At 36.6% G+C, this 18,030-nt stretch overlaps 2 protein-coding genes across 2 annotated transcripts; one reads left to right on the forward strand and one right to left on the reverse strand.

Annotated features, from left to right (window-relative positions):
- Positions 1-2,552: 2,552 nt before the first annotated feature.
- On the forward strand, positions 2,553-3,456 carry LOC108971685 (C-type lectin 37Db-like). Its single transcript, XM_018937931.1, has 3 exons — positions 2,553-2,708; positions 2,778-2,848; positions 2,920-3,456. Exons 1-3 carry the CDS (start codon positions 2,609-2,611, stop codon positions 3,361-3,363), a joined length of 615 nt encoding a protein of 204 aa, XP_018793476.1. The 5' UTR covers positions 2,553-2,608; the 3' UTR covers positions 3,364-3,456.
- Positions 3,457-8,243: 4,787 nt separating this feature from the next.
- Positions 8,244-14,635, reverse strand: LOC108971688 (serine-rich adhesin for platelets-like). Its single transcript, XM_018937933.1, has 7 exons — positions 14,220-14,635; positions 13,901-14,065; positions 13,016-13,391; positions 11,453-11,688; positions 11,221-11,382; positions 10,540-11,148; positions 8,244-8,911 (listed from the first exon to the last, which is right to left on the reverse strand). The coding sequence occupies exons 1-7, from the start codon at positions 14,503-14,505 to the stop codon at positions 8,511-8,513; spliced, it is 2,235 nt and encodes a 744-aa protein (XP_018793478.1). The 5' UTR covers positions 14,506-14,635; the 3' UTR covers positions 8,244-8,510.
- Positions 14,636-18,030: the final 3,395 nt, after the last annotated feature.

Consider the following 18,030-nt stretch of genomic DNA (forward strand, 5'->3'; position numbering starts at 1 on the left):
AAAAAAACCAAAATATTTTCGCATTACCAAAAGAAGTGATAATGTGTAGTTTTTTTCCTAACATTTCAATAGACGTTTATGATTTTGTTATATTTACATGTGAGCAGAAAATACTTAGTAAGACTTTTAAATTTAAAATTTGCATGAAAAAATATTTTTCAAATTATTGTTTTTCTATATATTTGTATGACTCTCAGTGTATGACTCTCAGTGACATCTGTGCCAAATGCCAACATGAAAATAATCTTTAGTTTTTAGTATAATCATGTCTTCTGAACAATTGCGTTCGGTGTCTTTTACGTTGAGTGAAATTATTCAACAAAGAAGTTCGATTTAATTTTGTGTGCGGAATAAAATTTCTTGTATCGAAACGTTCAGAATGTTGGAAAATGCCTTCGGTGACAATTGTTTGTCGCGAGCAAGTGTTTTTGCAACAAACTACTTAAAGAGGGTAGAAAACGCGTTGACGACGACTCACGTCCAGGACGGCCATCAACATTAACTGATAATAAACATGTCAATAAAATAAAGGAATTGGTGCTTAAGAGACAAAGATCTTACGGGCATCATTGAAGTAACGGAAGAATCAGTGAAAACAATTTTGAAAGATTAATTGGGAGCTAAGAAATGTGAAAGCACGATCGGTTTCAAAATCACTCAAAACTTTTGGAAAAACAGCGATGTCATACAACGTATGAGATACTGACAATGAGTCTTGGATCTAAGCTTACGAGCCGAAATCAGCCGACCAAACAGCCGAATATCATGCCAAAGGTGAGCCGAAAACATTTTGACAGTTTTCTTCGATGAGGTGTAATGCACTCCAAATTCCTCTCGACCGACCAAACTGTCAACAAGGAATATTATTTGAGTTTTATACGTAGCATGCGCGAAGCTATTGGTAAAAAAAAGGTCGGAATTATGGGCCGAGAGCTCTTGATTTTTATACCACGATAATGCAACGCAGCATACTACATTGATTCTTCGTGAGTATTTGGCCCAATTTTCAATCGATATAGTAGCACCCACCGTGTTCACTTGATTTAGTTCCGTATGAGTTATGGCTATTCAACAAATTCAAGCGACCGATCCGAGCAAACCGTTTTGAGTCAAGTGAAGTCCATTAAACGTAAATCGCTACGCGCATTGAAGGCTATGCCGGAAATCGATTTAAAAACTGCTTCGAGGATTGGAAAAAAGGTTGGCACAAGTGTATTGTGGCTACGGGGGACGACTTTGAGAATGACGACATAGATTTTGAAAAATAAAAAAATAATACTAAAATTATGAACAAAGTCTAACTATGTTTTGCTAAAATGAGGCATATGTAGACTAAGTGAAGTATTGACCCTATTTTACACCATTTGTGTAAAGTTTATGGGTGTTGCCATTACCTACACCAACCAGTTCATGCCTCGATTTCTACTCAAGTTATGGCTTACACAAATAGGCAGATGGATAAACGAACGGACATTAAGGCAAACCGACGGACTTACAAACAACCAGAATTCTCGAAAACTCTCCTCGTCATAACTCACACAACTGAACTAGTTATGTAAAGGCAGATAGGTAGAGTGGCTGTCTGAGAAAAGCTCTTAAGCCTATAGGAGGCCCATTGTTATACCATCGGGACTAAAGTCTCTTCACTCTATCCATCAGTACGAAAAGTTTTAACTGTATATCCTTCGAGGCTACGCCAACAAACGACAGACGGTTTTTATATACTCTTTTCCTATATAGAGCTCCGCATTCACATAGAAGGTAGAGTTAAGAAGCCACACCACATTTATAAAAAAAAACATTAAAAAAAAAACTCTCACTCAGTGTTGATGACTATTCCAATATATAAAAGATATACATACAAATATTTTATAAACACTGCAGCCATTGTCATAACTTAAGCCAAATACTTATCAGTAAGAATTCCAAGCTAAAAAAAAAATATTTTAAAGTGCATGCTATATTACACTGAAATACATAATTTATCAGACTTTAAAGTTAATTTATCCAAAAACAAAAAATATATATTTTAGATTGCCAATATATTAAAACCGTATACACTTTTATTCTAGTTGTTTTGAACCAGATAATAAAATACTTTTGTAAAAGATGATCCCAAAACGATTAGGTGGAGAATTTAGGCAGTGTCATTGAAAATGTCTGATGGGCATAAAGGTACTATCTATTTCGACGTTGTTAAACAAGAGAGCGATGTAATTGGATAGTCGTTTCAGGGAATTTTTGATATACCCCAAGCAGGTCTGGATAAGTCATATTATTTGCTGCTACAATATCCAGGGGGATCAACCCTACTTGATTTCTAGGGTTTTTAGCAATTCGCTATTGGTATACTAAATAGCGGTGGTGTCCCTTAGGAGGGAGATTGTTGAAGGTCTCGGTGGACGCTTTATCAATGCTGTTCACTGGCTTTCAAAATTAATTAACTTTAGCAGAGCAAATATTTCTTATTGTGTTTGGTTGACAAGTGTACCTCTCGCGATATAAAATACAGGCCTGGTCCATTTTAATTCATTCGCAGTCGTTCACGGGTTCACTGTATATCCTTCACTGGTTCACTGCATATCGCATACACTTATTTCGCATTCGCATGGAAATCAGGGTCACAATGGCGCTTGCACAATATATTTTGATTTTTTGTTTCACTGGTGTTCTCTGCAATACCGCCAATACAAGTGCGCCAAGTGCGGGTGAGTCTTCAGACAAATAAATCCGCATTTATCAACTGAAATACAGTTATACTATATATCGTTTTGCAGACTGCTCGACGGACACGCATCCCTTCATACCGATCGGTAGTAAATATTATTTAATAAATGCAGCCGTCAAGGTGATTTTTGCTCGCACTTGAGATTCTTAAACTATTGAATTATTATTAAGACACCATTCTTACCAATACAGATGAATTGGTTCGAAGCTGGTCTTTTTTGTCGCACTTTTGGCAGTGATTTGGCCGTAATCGAGTCCGAGGCTGAAATGGACGCACTATCTTTTCACGTAACGACAAATGGAAATCTTTGGAAATATTTCTGGCTTGGTATCACCGATTTGGCTGTGGAGGGTAAATTTATGTCACACTACAATGGACGTGCAATGCCCTACGCCAAATGGGCACGCGGTCAACCAGATGATAGTCAAAAAAGAGAAGATTGCGTACACCTTTGGCCCGTTAATAATATATATTTTATGAATGATTATCCGTGCTATTCGGAAGGTTATGCTCTGTGTAAGATGCGACCGCGCCCAAAATGTTGTAGTGAAAGTGGACTATCGAACTGTAGTTTGAAAAAGCTCGTACAAGAGTATGTGAGAAATGCGTGTCCCATATTGGATTGTCGAGATTAGTTCAGAATTTATTTATGTATGCAAATATGAGTAAGCTTGCGGAAACTAGTTTTTTGAGCAAAAATAAATGAATTAAAGTATAACTAAATCGAATCGTCAGAACTATAACTTTTTGTTAAGATCCAAAATTTTGGAAGGCTCTAGTAAATTGAATTTTGTGCAGTTATTGTCCAATTGGAACTCATAAGTTTAGCAAAAACAATTTCGAAACCCATTCTGTTGAAATTATCCGAAAGATGATGAGGTGGAAACTGGTCAGCACTTTCTTCTTGGCTAAATACTTATACAACGGGTGAGCCAAATAGAGGTACTTTTTTCAATAGCCTGTTTTGACGGATACCGCATGGGTCGTGTCAAGTTATCATTCTATCATGCATTCTATCATTGAATGACTCATGCCTGAACAATGCTTACAAATCATTCAATTTTTTTACGAATACTTACGTTCTGTAAAGAATGTGTTTTGCGAGCGCCTCTCAACTTATACTCAACATAATCGGCCTACTGAGCGTAGTATTCGCAACACCATCACCCATCTCGAAATCCAGCATTTATTATTGGATAATATTCGACCGAAAAGGTCACGTCCAGCACACAGAGAAAAAAATATAGCAGTCGTAACTGAGAGCACACATGAAGACCGTGGAGAGTCGATTCGGCGTCAATTACAGCAAGTCGTACCGACGTATGGAACGACTTGGCGTATTTTGCGTCGAGATCTTAAATTAAAAGCGTACAAAATACAGCCTGTGCAAGAACAGAAACTGCTCGACCAAGAAAATCTGACCTTTTCCAACCAAATTTTGTTAAACGATAAGACCCATTTCTGGCTCTGGTATGGGAACAAGCAAAATTGCCGCATTCGGGTCAAAGAGCAACTTAAATAGATTCCAGAGCTGCCATTTCATCCAGACAAAACAAATGATGATGCTGGACGTAACCGACTATTTGATGCCTGAAATTGAAGCTTGTGATCTCGGCTCCATTAGATTTCAATAAGATGACACCACTTGCCATCACATCACATCAATCAATGGATTTATTGAGAGAAGTTTGTAGTGAGCAGATAATTTCACGTTTTGGCCCGATTGATTGACCATGTAAAGTATATATATAATATATATAAGAATATGTAAAGTCTAAAGTCTATGCAGACAATTCCGCTTCGATTCAGAAATTCTCGAATGAGTCATCGAAAATTGCACTCAACGGATGGACCATCTGAGAAGTAGCCATAGCAAAGATTTTGAGAAATAATCTTCACAAAATAAATCCGAAAGAATATCTCTCGAATGATAATAGACGTTCCCCATTAAATTTGAAGTTTCTATGTTTTTATTTAAAATGTAGGGAACCTTTAAATGGATCACCCTACGTATATTTTGCTAACACTGGATAAACTAACTATTTATATTTTAAAATTTGTTTTCAAAATATCTTAAATATTACTTAGACCCTCGAATGGTCCCATTTTGAGTTGGGTATGATAACCAAATACCTTCTTCTCATATACATAAATTTTAGTTACAATATGTCTGTTAGTTTGAGAATTACCGAGAACGCACTACGAATGGTACGTATACTGAAAGTTTCATTGTATTGTCGTGTCTTCAGTCTCTATATGCTGACGAGAAACCATTATTATAGTCTACGTAATAAGCTAGAGAGAGGCTGATATAATCTACCTGCAGTAATAGATTTCGGTCCATAAAGAACAAACTAGTCATACCTGTACTTAGCTGAAACTTGGTGCCTACGAACAAATGTTGACAGGGTTAAGAAATTTTCAGTGTCGATGAATATTTTTAATATCACCGTTTTACTCTTTCATTCTCATTTCATTCTTTGGAATCTCAAACAAACCTCGGAACGAGATCTGATAACTACCAAAGAAAGAATCTGCTCTAGAGGGCTGTTAAAGAGTCTAACCCTTACTTTTCAGCACATTATTTTGTGAACATGATAAATCTATTAATCAGATTTTTAAATGACTCCATACTAGCACTAAATTGTAGATTAGGTTATTTGAAGTAGGTGTACAAGCCGAGAACAAAGGAGTGTGAATTTTTTCTCTATAAAAAGCAGGTGTTTGTTTTTCTGCAAAGAAAAATCTGGTGAACTGAGAAAAATATGGATGTCCACCTGTTCAAATAGTGATAGACTAAAAAATTAGGATTAACGAAATTCAGAGATATCGAATTCAGTGGACGAAATTAACTTCAAGTTGTTTGAACTTGTGATTCTTTAAAACAAATTCCTTGTGTTTCTATATAATATACGGTGGTTGTTGTCTACTGCACACATCTGAATTTTTTGAATTGGTTAGGCATGCGAGTCACATGAACTGTGAAGCAAATTCTATTAAATATGTCCCACGGTCGCATTTCAAATTCATAGTTACAAATACCTTCAAACTATCGACTTTCCATTAATAACTATTCGACAAGCATAATGCCCTTAAATACCCGCAAGTCAAATGTCATAAAACGCTTAAAACGATATTAAGAAATCTAATAAGTATTTCCAAAAGACATACGAGGCAAATCTCAATGCACCCCTTAGCTGATAGATTAGAAGCAAAAAAAGAAAAGCAACCCAACCATTAAATCAAAACCGATAATCCCAAGTTAAAACAACCAGTCAACCGACCAGCCCACCAATGGACACACACAAAGCCGTTATCAACCAGTCCCTTCGGGCGTTGCGCCGCCGGCCAGACGTTCAACGAAATGTCACAGAGTTTGCAACAGAGGGTTGCAAAAATTTCAATATACGACACATTATAAGGGCTTCGCCTGCACGCGACAAGATTTCCTGCACAGAAAAAATAACAAAAACCTGTCAATGCCCGAAGCTAAATTTTTGGCTGCGAAGTCAACCACCAGTTTATGCTAAGAAGGCGTGCATGGCTCGAATTTACCCCCCGGGGAGGGTGGAAACTGACACTTTGTTCCTCATTTAGCGCATCAACGACGTAATGATTCGATTATTTACGCTTGCCAACGTATTTTGGTATTTTGAGAATTTCATACAATAAGGGATTATTTTCGATTCCGCGCACACATATGCACAGATGTGTAGAGAAAGCGGCTGGGTGAAATGTCAAAATGACAATGAAGATTATTGAAAATAATTAGAAAGTAAGAGTATTCCTTTTTCATTGAATATGAGCGAGCAAAATAATTTTTTTGTAATATTTTTATTTTTATTTTTATTATTTAATTTTTTTTTTTATCTAATGGAGTTAGGTTAGAGTAGAGGGATACCCAGAGAAATTCAAACTCTCTTGTTACCGTTTATTTATATATAAACAAGATATTTTGGACTACTACAGGACCTATTGGGTTGTATTCAACATAAAAATGTGGTCCTACTACTTGTAAACACGAAAGATCGAAAAACAGTCGAAACAATAGACTTCAGAGGTATAGCTGATCAGAAGAAGGGAAAAACTCTACTCTCTGCCGGAAACCATAGTTTTCACAAGAGTAGGATATTATGTTACCAACCTTAAGGATAGTTGAAACTTCACAGGACTTGCATTGACGAATTAATGTGTCCATTAGTCGCCGAATTGCAGAAAAAAAATTGCTCATTTCATCAAAGAATATTGCTATTTCACCATGACAACTCAATTAATAAAATTTCCTCAGTATCCATGACCGAAATAATAATCTCAGTCACTATCTTATTCGACAATATTTGTATCTACATACATATGTATATATTATATATAGAGTAGTCCAAAAAGTCTTTTCGTATATCTAATCAAACGTCAACTTATTATTATTATTATTTTTTATTTATAATGAACTTTAATGAAGCAGATATGTACCATTTTGGTCGACCACTTTTTGAAATTTTTCCGCTAAAGACATTATTCCATCAGTGTAAAAAAAATACGAAGTCTCTTCTGTTGATCAGTTCTGGCCGTTTTGTCGATTTCTTGCTTCAATATCATCAGTTGTTGACAGTAAAATGTAAAATTAATCGTTCGACTAAGCTGAACCAGCTAATAGTGGATGATTGCTCTCCAATCCCACCAAACGCTCAGCAAGGAGCTTAAAATCTCACCTTTTCAACACTATATAGTATGACACAATGCGATTGCTAGCACTGGAGATATGTATACGACTTTAACATCTATTGACAAAATACGAAAAACTCTTTCGACTACCCAATATATATTAGGTTGTCAAAAAAGTCTTGCGGTATTTCGCTAGTTTTATTCGTCGCATCGGGTCATGCTATATCTCATTTCACGCGCTAACACGTGTTTGATTGATTGTTGTGTCGTTTAAGTCATTCGTGAGTTATAGCGTCGCAAACCTGGAACAAAATAAAGAGAAAATACGGCATATTTTACAGTACTACCACGATAAAGGCAAAAATGCATCTCAAGCCGCCAATAAAATTTGTGCAGTTTATGGACCCGATACAGTTTCCATTTCCACCGCACAACGATGGTTTCAACGTTTTCATCGCTGAATTGGTCAAAAGAGACCGGCATAGTAGCAGCCGTAGCATCGGTCAAGAGCTGGGCATGAGTCGTCAAAAAAAAATTTTATAAACAATTGAAAATTCAATGAAAATACCGCAAGACAACCTATTATTTTAGTATGTTTATGCACATAATTGGTTAACAAATAGTTTCAACGGGAATGAAAGGCATTAACTCATTTGTTCGGAACCTTTAGGAAGGACTACGTTTATAACCAATACAAAAAATACCTGCAGGTGGATAGGCATTCGTTAAATTAAAACCTAACACGAACAGAAAGCCTTGGAGACCGTCAATATATAATCTTATATCCGATACAATCTGCTATTGGACGAAAAGAAAAGCTCGGTCAAATATCTAAAAAAAAAATTTAAAGCACTTTACTTTCAACTTTTAAAACATTTTATTTATTTAAACTATCGTTGAAATAAACAAGTATTAACTTTTGTATCTGAAAGAAAAAATAAAATAATATACTAAAACTAATATTTTTAGCTTTAGCTTTTTGTTTGCGCTGAGAAAATTCGTATGAGTTTCGAGAAATGTATGCTGCTTTAGTTAGATTATTATGGAACAATTTTACAAAAACTACTCAGTTGCGGTTAGCTGTGCGTGGAACGGCCTTCTCTTCGCATACCACGTTTGCTCAGAGAAGCGGTATGCCGTCACTTTGATTTTCGCTAAACAATGGTTCTTCATCTGAGCGTCCACGTTTATCAGACTTGCCCTTCTTTAAGCCGCGAAATGACAGTTTTATATGATTTCCGGCTGTACTTCCACCCGCTGTATTGCCGCCATTGCGAGGGGTGTCGTCGGTTGCAAAATTTGCCATTATCGAGTTACTRTCTTCTGCGCCACTCTCGTTTTCATTCTTTCGTAACCAAATGGCTTTGATTGCATCTTTTTGCCGATATACTACTGCGGTAGCAATAGCTATAAGCAGCATGCCAAATATAAATAGTAGCACCAAAGTTTCTCGCGGGTTTGACTCTGGCTTCGGATGCCATTCCCAAGTGTGTGTGTTGGCTTTGGTTTGCGTTTGGTTTTCTGCAAGAATTCGAAATGATTGAGAGAAGTGCTGAAAATATTGGCTTATTGCCTGGAAGGCTCGATTTGTTTTCTGAATGAGGATGTATTGAAAGCTSAATGTACTTTTGTGTGAATGATTATGGAAAGAAATGAAAGCCTAAATTTTTCTTTAATAAATATTTCATTTYTAAACTCGAAGCAAAGAGGAACAAAAGGACACCGAAAACTACTAAACATTACTAGAAAGAAAGCCCCAAGATTGCTTGTTAGACTTCAGTGAGCTTACTGTATGCTGGYGTTTTGAAAAGTTTCTTCTTCTTTATTGACGTAGGAATATGGAGCCATTTGTAGACGCTCACGCAAGTGARGAAAGTTCTCTGAGCGCTATTCATACCAGATACGATTCTTTYACTATWGCTCAAAYARCACACKAYTTCCRGTCTCAGTCTTTGGCTGGGTAGMCAAAAAATATCCGTTTGAAGGCGAAACATCCCCTCCTTAGAGTTGTGCTCCTAGTTTGGCGCTCGTCACGTAAAAAACCCTACCAATGAAAAGCAAACTACTGCTTTGCTTTGACAAGTACTTAGCCTCAAAAGACCAAKTGGATTGCATATGCATGGAATATTAGGCACTTCGGGGAAACATGGATCCATTGGCACACACCAGAGACCAAATATGAATCGAAACAATGGACTTTACAGTCGAAGCTGATCAGAAGAAGGGGCTGAAAAGATAATTTTGATAGTTTTCGGAAAGTTTGTTTTAAATCCACTACCTACAGTAGGGCGAAAAGTACAGAAGGCTTACTGGTGAATTGCAGAAAAAATAGATTAATTTCCTAAAGAAAAAAGTGGAATCCATGATCGAAGTTATGTAGTATGTATTGTATTCTACAGTTTAGGTTCTCTTTTGTTTCCAAAATTGAAAAAGTTACTCACCGGGCAGAAATTTTAGTCTAATATGGAGGTTTTTGTCACTGTGGAAGCCTACTATGTAGAAAGCGATTTTTTTTGGACTGAATAAGAAGTTGGAGGCTTTCTCAATCTAGTGTATTTAAAGAGAGACTGTTTGGAGAAATAAATCGACATTTTCGCTTTCTGAATACCATTCGGATCACGATACTTAGACAGACGAAGCCTTGAACTGTGATGCTCCAAAGTTTATTTTGGATAATTAATAATTTACGAGTACRCCGTTCCAAGCACATTTTCTACCTTTTAAGGCCAATACCATTATCTCATCTAACTACTCTAATATTAATTTTAAGATTGAAGTAATTGCATCCACACTGTAATCATTTATTTGACCGAGCTTTTGATCTAAATGAAACAAAAAAGAAGTTTCAGAAATAKGCGAAATCCTACATAGGACTACCAYACCAGGCGTACAACTCATCGAGGGTTTAACAGAGTTAATTATTTTAAGTACAGAAAAATATTTGCGGACCCGTTATTAAACAAGGAAAGTTTAAGATTATAGTACAAGTTGAACGATCTTCTCGCTTTATAAGCATAGTTTATAAATTTCTAACCTCAAAATCAGTTCAAATTAAGTAATGATAAATTAGTGATGATTTAAAAAATGTGTTGTCGTGATTTAGAATTTAAGCTCTTTGGAATTATTAAGAAGTATTAAGTGGTACTCACTTGTTGGTAATTTCTTGGTCTCGCCTGCGGCAGTTTTGCGGTTAATACTTGCAACAGTGGTCACGCTTAAAATAGGTTGTGTGTGGAGTGTATAAGGCTGAGTAGCAGGTAAAGCTGTGGTTGACGTAGTGGAACGTTTCGTAGACGACGTTATTRTTGTTGGAATTGTACGAATTGTAGTTGTAGTTGTCGTTGTTGTTGTTGTTGTTGAGGGTGTTGCGCGTTTAGTAGTTGTAGGCTTTGGTTTCGGTGTTGTGGATGAGGTTRTTATGGGCTTGCGAGTGCTTGTTGTTGTCGGCTTAAATGTCGTGGTTGTTGTTGTGGTTGTGGTTGTGTTTTTTGCTATTGWTATCGGCTTACGTGTGGTTGATGTAGTCGGAGGCAATGTTGTGGTGCTTGTAGTTGTTGTTGTGGGTTTTTTCGTTGTTGTAGTCGGTTTCTTGGTTGTTGTTGTCGTCGTTGTTGTCGTTGTTGCCGTTGTGCTTGAGGTGGTTGTTGGTTTTGTGATTATAATTTCTTTTAACGTTGTTGTTGTCGATTTCGTATCACTTATAACCGTAGTTGTTGTAGTCTCCGGTATATTTACCGTGGACGACTTCGGTGGCGCATCTAATGTGAACCAAAATACGTGTATTTATTATTTCTGTTTCTTAAATATTTTATTTTTGTCTTGAGACTTACCGAGACACACTTTCGTATAGTCCGGACAGCAATCATCGTCCGCTATACAACTATCGTGACAACTGCAAAGACCTATTAAATGTGTAGCATTATGCATTATACCGCTATTCGTCTCAGTGCCGCAACGTGACACGCACGACAAAGTGTCATACAGTGATTGTTCTAAAACCATAAAAATATTAATAAAATATTTTTGAAGTGAATGAAATTTGGCAAAAGGTAGTCGGCCGACCTGTGGTGGTGGGCTCATACTCGGCGGAGTCGTCGGGTTCATCATCATGATTATCCAAAGCTTTACACTCGGTACCAAACATTATTTTCACATCGTCTATAGCTATGTCGCTTAAGTGATTCTTAGCGCCATCCGCGACGAATACTATTTGAAAATCGTCTTCCTGTTCGTCGATACTAAAGTGCGCCTCGTTCCAGTTATTATTCTGATTGCCAGACTTGGTGAATTTTAAATAGCTGTATAGAAGAAACATAAATAATAATATACACACTATACTTTTTAGCCTATGAACGTAGCAAAATTATAAATTCATTGCTTGGTCTAAGACTGGGAAGCTTTTAATATACTATATACTATATATATATTTTTTATCACAATTTGCTACTATATACTATATATATATTTTTTATCACAATTTGCATTTCTTATTACTCCGCATTACTTACTGCCATTATACTGTGAGCTTTTTTAAGGGGTTACATAGTTTTAAGGGTTTCAAAATTCGATTTTTATTGACTTATTAAATTCTACAACAGCTCTAGAATATGGTTCTAAATTTCAAGTTGCTCCGAGTAATAGTTTCGGAGATACAGTCTTGAGAACTTCTGCGCTCGGGACTAGCTTTTATAAGTTCGCCGTCTTTAAACGCCTGTTGGCAAGATTTCTCGRGAACTACTCCACCGCTCTTCACGAAATTTTACACAGGTCTTTGTGTAACAATTCTCAAAGACTTAAACGAAGGGTTTTTATTTCGATTACATCTTTACATCATCTTTTTGAAAAAAAAATGTCGCGAAATTTTCAATGAAATTTTAATTTTTTTGTAAAAATGTCTGTCAAATATACAATTTTCAGTTTTTTTTTCATTCGTCCCAGTTCTTAGTTAAGGTTTTAACTACAAAACGTTTTTTTCACTTTAGATGAACCTGTAAAGAGTTATCCTGCCAATGGGGAAACATCTTTTTTCCGAGGGGTCACGGTTAYGGAAGCTCATAATAAAACCTGCTTTTCTGATTGCACCAAATACAGAGAACTCGCTGTTAATTTGGCTTTGTGGCCAGGCTTCACATACATTTTTTTACGTTTAGTGCTGACGTAATTGATCCGTTTTTCATCATCAGTTACAATCTCTTGCAAAATGGACTTCTTTTTTGAATATTAAAGCAGCAATTCTGACTTGCAAACTCGTCTCTCAGGATATCATAGAATTCTTATGGTAATCAATTTTCTGGCTGCTTTTAAATATTTCTGCTCGAGCACGTGCACCATAGACTTTCGCCTAAATAGGATAACTTTCAACTGAKGATTCTCTCGTATTAAAGTAATGAAGAAGAACTTCCCAAAAAACCACATGCTCATGCATAAAGTTCGAGAAATTTTAATGAAAAAATTATCGTTATTTATACTCTCATTATATTGGAATAATAASAAGTTAATTAAGTTACGCCATCTTTCGCAAACCGCATGAACTCAGTATACTATAAATTTAGGTCACTGTGGAAATAATGAATCTTTCACTTTAAAATTAGTCGAGCTCATACTATAATTCCTTAYGTTACTTACGTTTCTTTATCGTCAATAACTTCCGATAGCATTTTCGTCAACGGTTTTATGTAGACTCTTAAATTGCCAACACCAGCGCCATACATGTAATAGTAAAATTGAAAGCAACACGCAGTCTTCAAGCTTATCGCACGTTCATATATGGGCGAGGTGAGGGCGGCTGGCGTTGATGTGGCACCAAAACTTTCCATTAGCATATAGTGGCCACCGCTGGCTTGCATTGTAGTGTGATCGTGGCGCGGTCCCGTGTGAAATGAGATGAACACATTAGTGGCCATAGTGCGTTTCCACTGGAAACCGTCGGCTATATCTGTAACCCAACCGCACATGTCATCTGGCTCAAAATCACATTCATGACTCACTCCGCCGGGGCGTCCTATGGAAATTACAAAAAAAAAAAAAAATTAAATAAAATAAAAAATAAAAAATAAAATAAAATAAAACAAAATGCGTGTGGATATGCATATTTACTTAAATAGTCAAGATGAAGACTAAGACAATCTAGAAACAGTTGGTTTTGAAAGTGTGGATGTCATCATAATTTTTATGCTTCACACTATACATGCATACGATGCTTGTCAAAAATATTGTTGCGGGTTGAAATTAAACTAAGGCCGAGTACACGGAAGCCACTTGCATCGAAATGCAACACAGTCATTCAACTGTGAAACTACACGTAGGATAGGTCCTTATATTATTGCCATTAATAAATTAGGGATCACAAGCGCCAACCAACACATTTAATGGCTCAAATGTCTAACTAAGCTAGACGAATTGTTAGTGTGAGGTATTGGACAGCAAAAGTCACTTTCGTCTTAGTGCAAAGCCGAACAACTTTCAGAAAATAAATTTTCGTTGTATTTAAAGCTCGATTGTTTTACTCACGTCTACAATAGCCCAGCGGACGATCCCAATCGGTGCCGTTGCAATATGCATATCGGTTACCAGCCAGCTCATAGCCCTCCGAACAGTAGACACCGATATGATACTGATCCACATATTGTATTCGGCCATTTTCTGGATTCTTCGTTGGACTATGACATACATTGCCTAGAACAATAGAAAGTTATACTTTTTTTTTATGATGTCACTTGTTTTGAGATGCGAAAGTAAGAAAGATTCGAGCGCAAAACTGTTCCAGAAATTCACACATTTCGTTATTTGTTGCTAAAAATAACAACACAACTACAAAATTTGGACTAACTTGCACATATTGGGCGATTGCCAACCCATTTGCCACGGTTGCACGTCGTACGCCGATCACCGAACAACTTGAAGCCGTAATTGCAATAGTGTAACAGCATCATGTTGCGACGTCGTAGCGCTGAAAATCCATTTGGTAGCGGTTCAGGATTTTCACATGGTATTCGCGAACGATCGGGTACGCGACGTATTGCGGCACTCACATTGTGCATCCAGTAAAATATTAGACAACAGATGAAAATCAGTTGCAAGTGAGTAATGCGCTTGACGGACTGAAGTCGAGGCATTTTTTACTTCGTTAAATTAAGAAAAAAAATTTATCAAAGTTATACTTTCTCCAGAATAATGTAAAAGAATTTTCCAAATTTAGTCGTTTCCTCTCAACATCCGCAATGGGCACTGATAGCGGTTAATGTGTTTACTGGCGACTGGGCGGTGAAACTGAAAATAATTATGGATAAATACATGCACAAAGCACAGAACCGCATATATATATACATATACTATGTAAAGTTTTTTTTTATAAATGTATGTATGTATATGCATATACAGCATATCTACACATATATATCGGGTTTGATGCTCTTTGTTTTGCACACATAGCTGATAAGCCTAAAGGCGTCAAGTCATTCAGTTCTTTAAGCATATATGATATTACTTCAAATTTACTTGTATTGGTGCAGTTGTACACCCACAGGCAACGAAATAGTAACGGTCAAAATATATTTACGCCTTGAAACGTCAGAAACCCTATAAAAATTGTATATACTAACTTGTCTGTCACTATTTGAGACATAGGTTTGAAATTAGTACATGTCTTTTTCTCACCAAAATGTTACCTATTTGCAGGAATCGCCGATATCAGAAAACTAACGCATACAGTTTTATACAGGGTTTTTCAGGAAAGTATTAGGACTGAATCGATTAAAAAAATTTATTGAATCGATCATTAAAATACTATATAAACTTTCAAAATAGGTCCCTTCTGCGGCGATCTCCAGGCATTGAAGGCGTCACGGAAGGCATTCTCCGGAAAAGCCTTGAGAGCCGAGGTGTATGCTGCTTGGATCCCCTCTGTCGTCTCAAAATGCTTACCTTTCATAGGCCTTTTCAGGCCACATCTGGTCTGTAGGGTGGTTGCGGAAGCGTTAGGATGCCGGCCTTGGTAAGGTAATTGTTCACAAGAAAAGCGGTGTGAATCGGGCGTTGTCGTGGTGCAACTTCCAATCGGCTGCGATAGGTTGTCGGACCCGATTGACCATTCGTCTCTCTTGCGGACTTCCACGTAAAACTTTGCGTTGCCGGTTTGTTCAGGGGGAACAAATTCATAGTGAACGATGCCTTTGATGTCAAAAACGACAATGAGCATCGTTTTCGCTATGGATTTGCTCATTCATTAGTGACGTCCTCCAGTTCGTTAGTTAGGAACGCCATCTGCCGAATCCAGTCGGTTCGCGCACACTCTGAAGTACAGTCGCGGCGGAAAGAACTCCGTCCTTTCAGGACAAACATTGTATGTTTATAATTTCTTTGGACCACTAAACCACTCGAAGATGCCCTACAAATAGAACACCTTTTACCTTTGTACAGTTCAATAACGCTGTTATTAAAAGAACCTCGTAAGATAACAGAAAATTCTGCTTAAAGAGTCTGAAATTTKTACAGTAAATTATTCGCATGAATGAATCAGTTAAAACATATAATATGTACACCCACAGTTCATACTAACGGTAATCGTGCGATAAATTTCGTCAAACTCTTAAACGAGAAAATATTTCATAAGAATATTAGATTACAAGAAGATTGAGCATAACATATCAAAGCAAAATTGAAAAAAAAAAATCTATAAAAAAAAAATTTGCTATACACTTTCATAATTTTTGTTGAACTGAGTAGATAAAATAGTAGACGTCATCGAAATGCCATTTCTCTGCACGCTATCTTCAAGCGCTGTGCTCTCTTGTGAAAAAATTTACGAGTGAAAGCAATAACAATGTGAGCGCCTTGAATTCGAAATAAGAGAGTAAGCAGATAACGCTCTAATGTTTCGTTTATCGAGTGAATACTGTTTGTGCAAGAAGTGAAAGAATGTTTGATAAATCCAGAGAAATAATGACTTTTTATCGTCTTTTATTTAATCATTCTTATTGCAGTGTGTATGACATACTATATATGTATATGTAAGAATGTATATTACGGTGGGAAAAATAGTAAGACTTCTTAACTCAGATTTCGCCGGAAAATGCATTCGTTGGAATATATTTTCTTTAATTTGGTATGACTGTCGGTGGCATTCATGCCAAATCCTTGGCATATCAGAACGATCAGTGGCCACCATTTGGAAAGATCCTTAGGCCTAAGAAAAGTTGCCAAAATCAGTGAAAGTTTTCGAAAAACAGAGTGGTGTCTCTGAAACAATGCTTTCCGACTACCAGGATGTCATAAAGCGTATAATTATACTGGCGATGAGTCTGGGATCAGTGCTTACGACCCGGAAACAGACCATCAATAGCCGAATATTGTGGCAAAGGTGAGCCGAAGCTGAAAACACCACATCAAAGCAGGACAAAAATCAAGGTTATGTTGATTGTTTTCTTCGATCATCAAAGTGTAATACACTCCGAATTTCTTGCGACGTGAAGCGCTACGCGTACAGGAGACTATTCCGGAAATTAACTTTAGCAACTGTTTCGAGAATTGGAAAAACAGGTGTATTGGGACCAAGGCTGATTACTTTTAGAGGGACGACATAGATTTTGAAAAATAAATTGAGAGCTTKGAATAATGTGACTAAAGTCTTACTATTTTTTGCCCATAGTAGTATAATTTGTTGGCAAAGTGTAGCGTAGTGAGTTAGTTATTATCAGAAATAAATATTAAGTAATTATTGCAAGTAAATATGAGCATAAGCTTAGATCTCTACAAACCTTAACTTTAGAGAGCATGCACTACTACATACATACACGTATGCATACTAGTATTTTATAGAATGTTCTATGGTAGTGTTCAATTTTTACGCCACCTATTACGACCCCGACTATGAACTTCACTTCAAAATACATTTTAACGAGGCTTAGTCTTCAACTTTTAAGATCTTATTCATTTCCTAAAAAATAAGTGCAAACAACGGTGTTAACGGAATAGGTTTTGTGAATAGTGTGCCTCAGAGATTACCTCCATAAAGTAACTCCTCGCGGCCTTCACTCACACTTCCATTTGCAATTAGTGCAGCTCTTTTGATAGGATTAAAGCCGGTCATATCAAACATGCTAAAGAAAATGAGATATGTTGGCAACATCTATGATGTCTTTAACACTCACACATATCAATACTATACAAAATTTTCCTCCTTCTCCCGATATTACCATAACCGATTTGAGAAGAGGTAATGCCTTTGGACTAAAATATGAAAATTTCTCGAAGAAAAAAATTATACTTTGCGAATGTTTATTTTAAGTTTGTCTTCAAGTATTACAAGGAAGCATGCTACAAAAGGTAACGTGCCTCTTTAGGGTTTGGGGTGAAGAATTCATTTATCATAGAACCACACAACTATTCATTTCAAAAAATTAACTACGACTTTCACTTTGTTTAGCATTTCCCACGGTGTAAACGAGTACTAATTGTCTCAGTATTGTGTTAACACACACTCTTTACCCTTTCCGAAAAACCCAGCTGCATCAATCCATACATTATATGTATTATTTTATTTATTTATAAATGTGAAAAAAAAATAATACAAAATAATACAATTATTTTTTTACACGAAAAAAGGAGCACTGGCTGCCAGGACCTTCGGCTCGCTGGTGAAT

The sequence above is a fragment of the Bactrocera latifrons genome, unplaced genomic scaffold, assembly GCF_001853355.1.
Source record: "Bactrocera latifrons isolate USDA-ARS-PBARC rearing strain unplaced genomic scaffold, ASM185335v1 scaffold_350, whole genome shotgun sequence".
Lineage (NCBI taxonomy): Eukaryota > Metazoa > Arthropoda > Insecta > Diptera > Tephritidae > Bactrocera > Bactrocera latifrons.

Coding starts and splice junctions, on each gene's coding strand:
- LOC108971685 (XM_018937931.1), top strand. CDS start 2,609: ATGGAAATCAGGGTCACAATGGCGCTTGCACAATATATTTTGATTTTT. Junction 2,709..2,777: donor TACAAGTGCGCCAAGTGCGG/GTGAGTCTTCAG, acceptor ATCGTTTTGCAG/ACTGCTCGACGGACACGCAT. Junction 2,849..2,919: donor TAATAAATGCAGCCGTCAAG/GTGATTTTTGCT, acceptor TTACCAATACAG/ATGAATTGGTTCGAAGCTGG.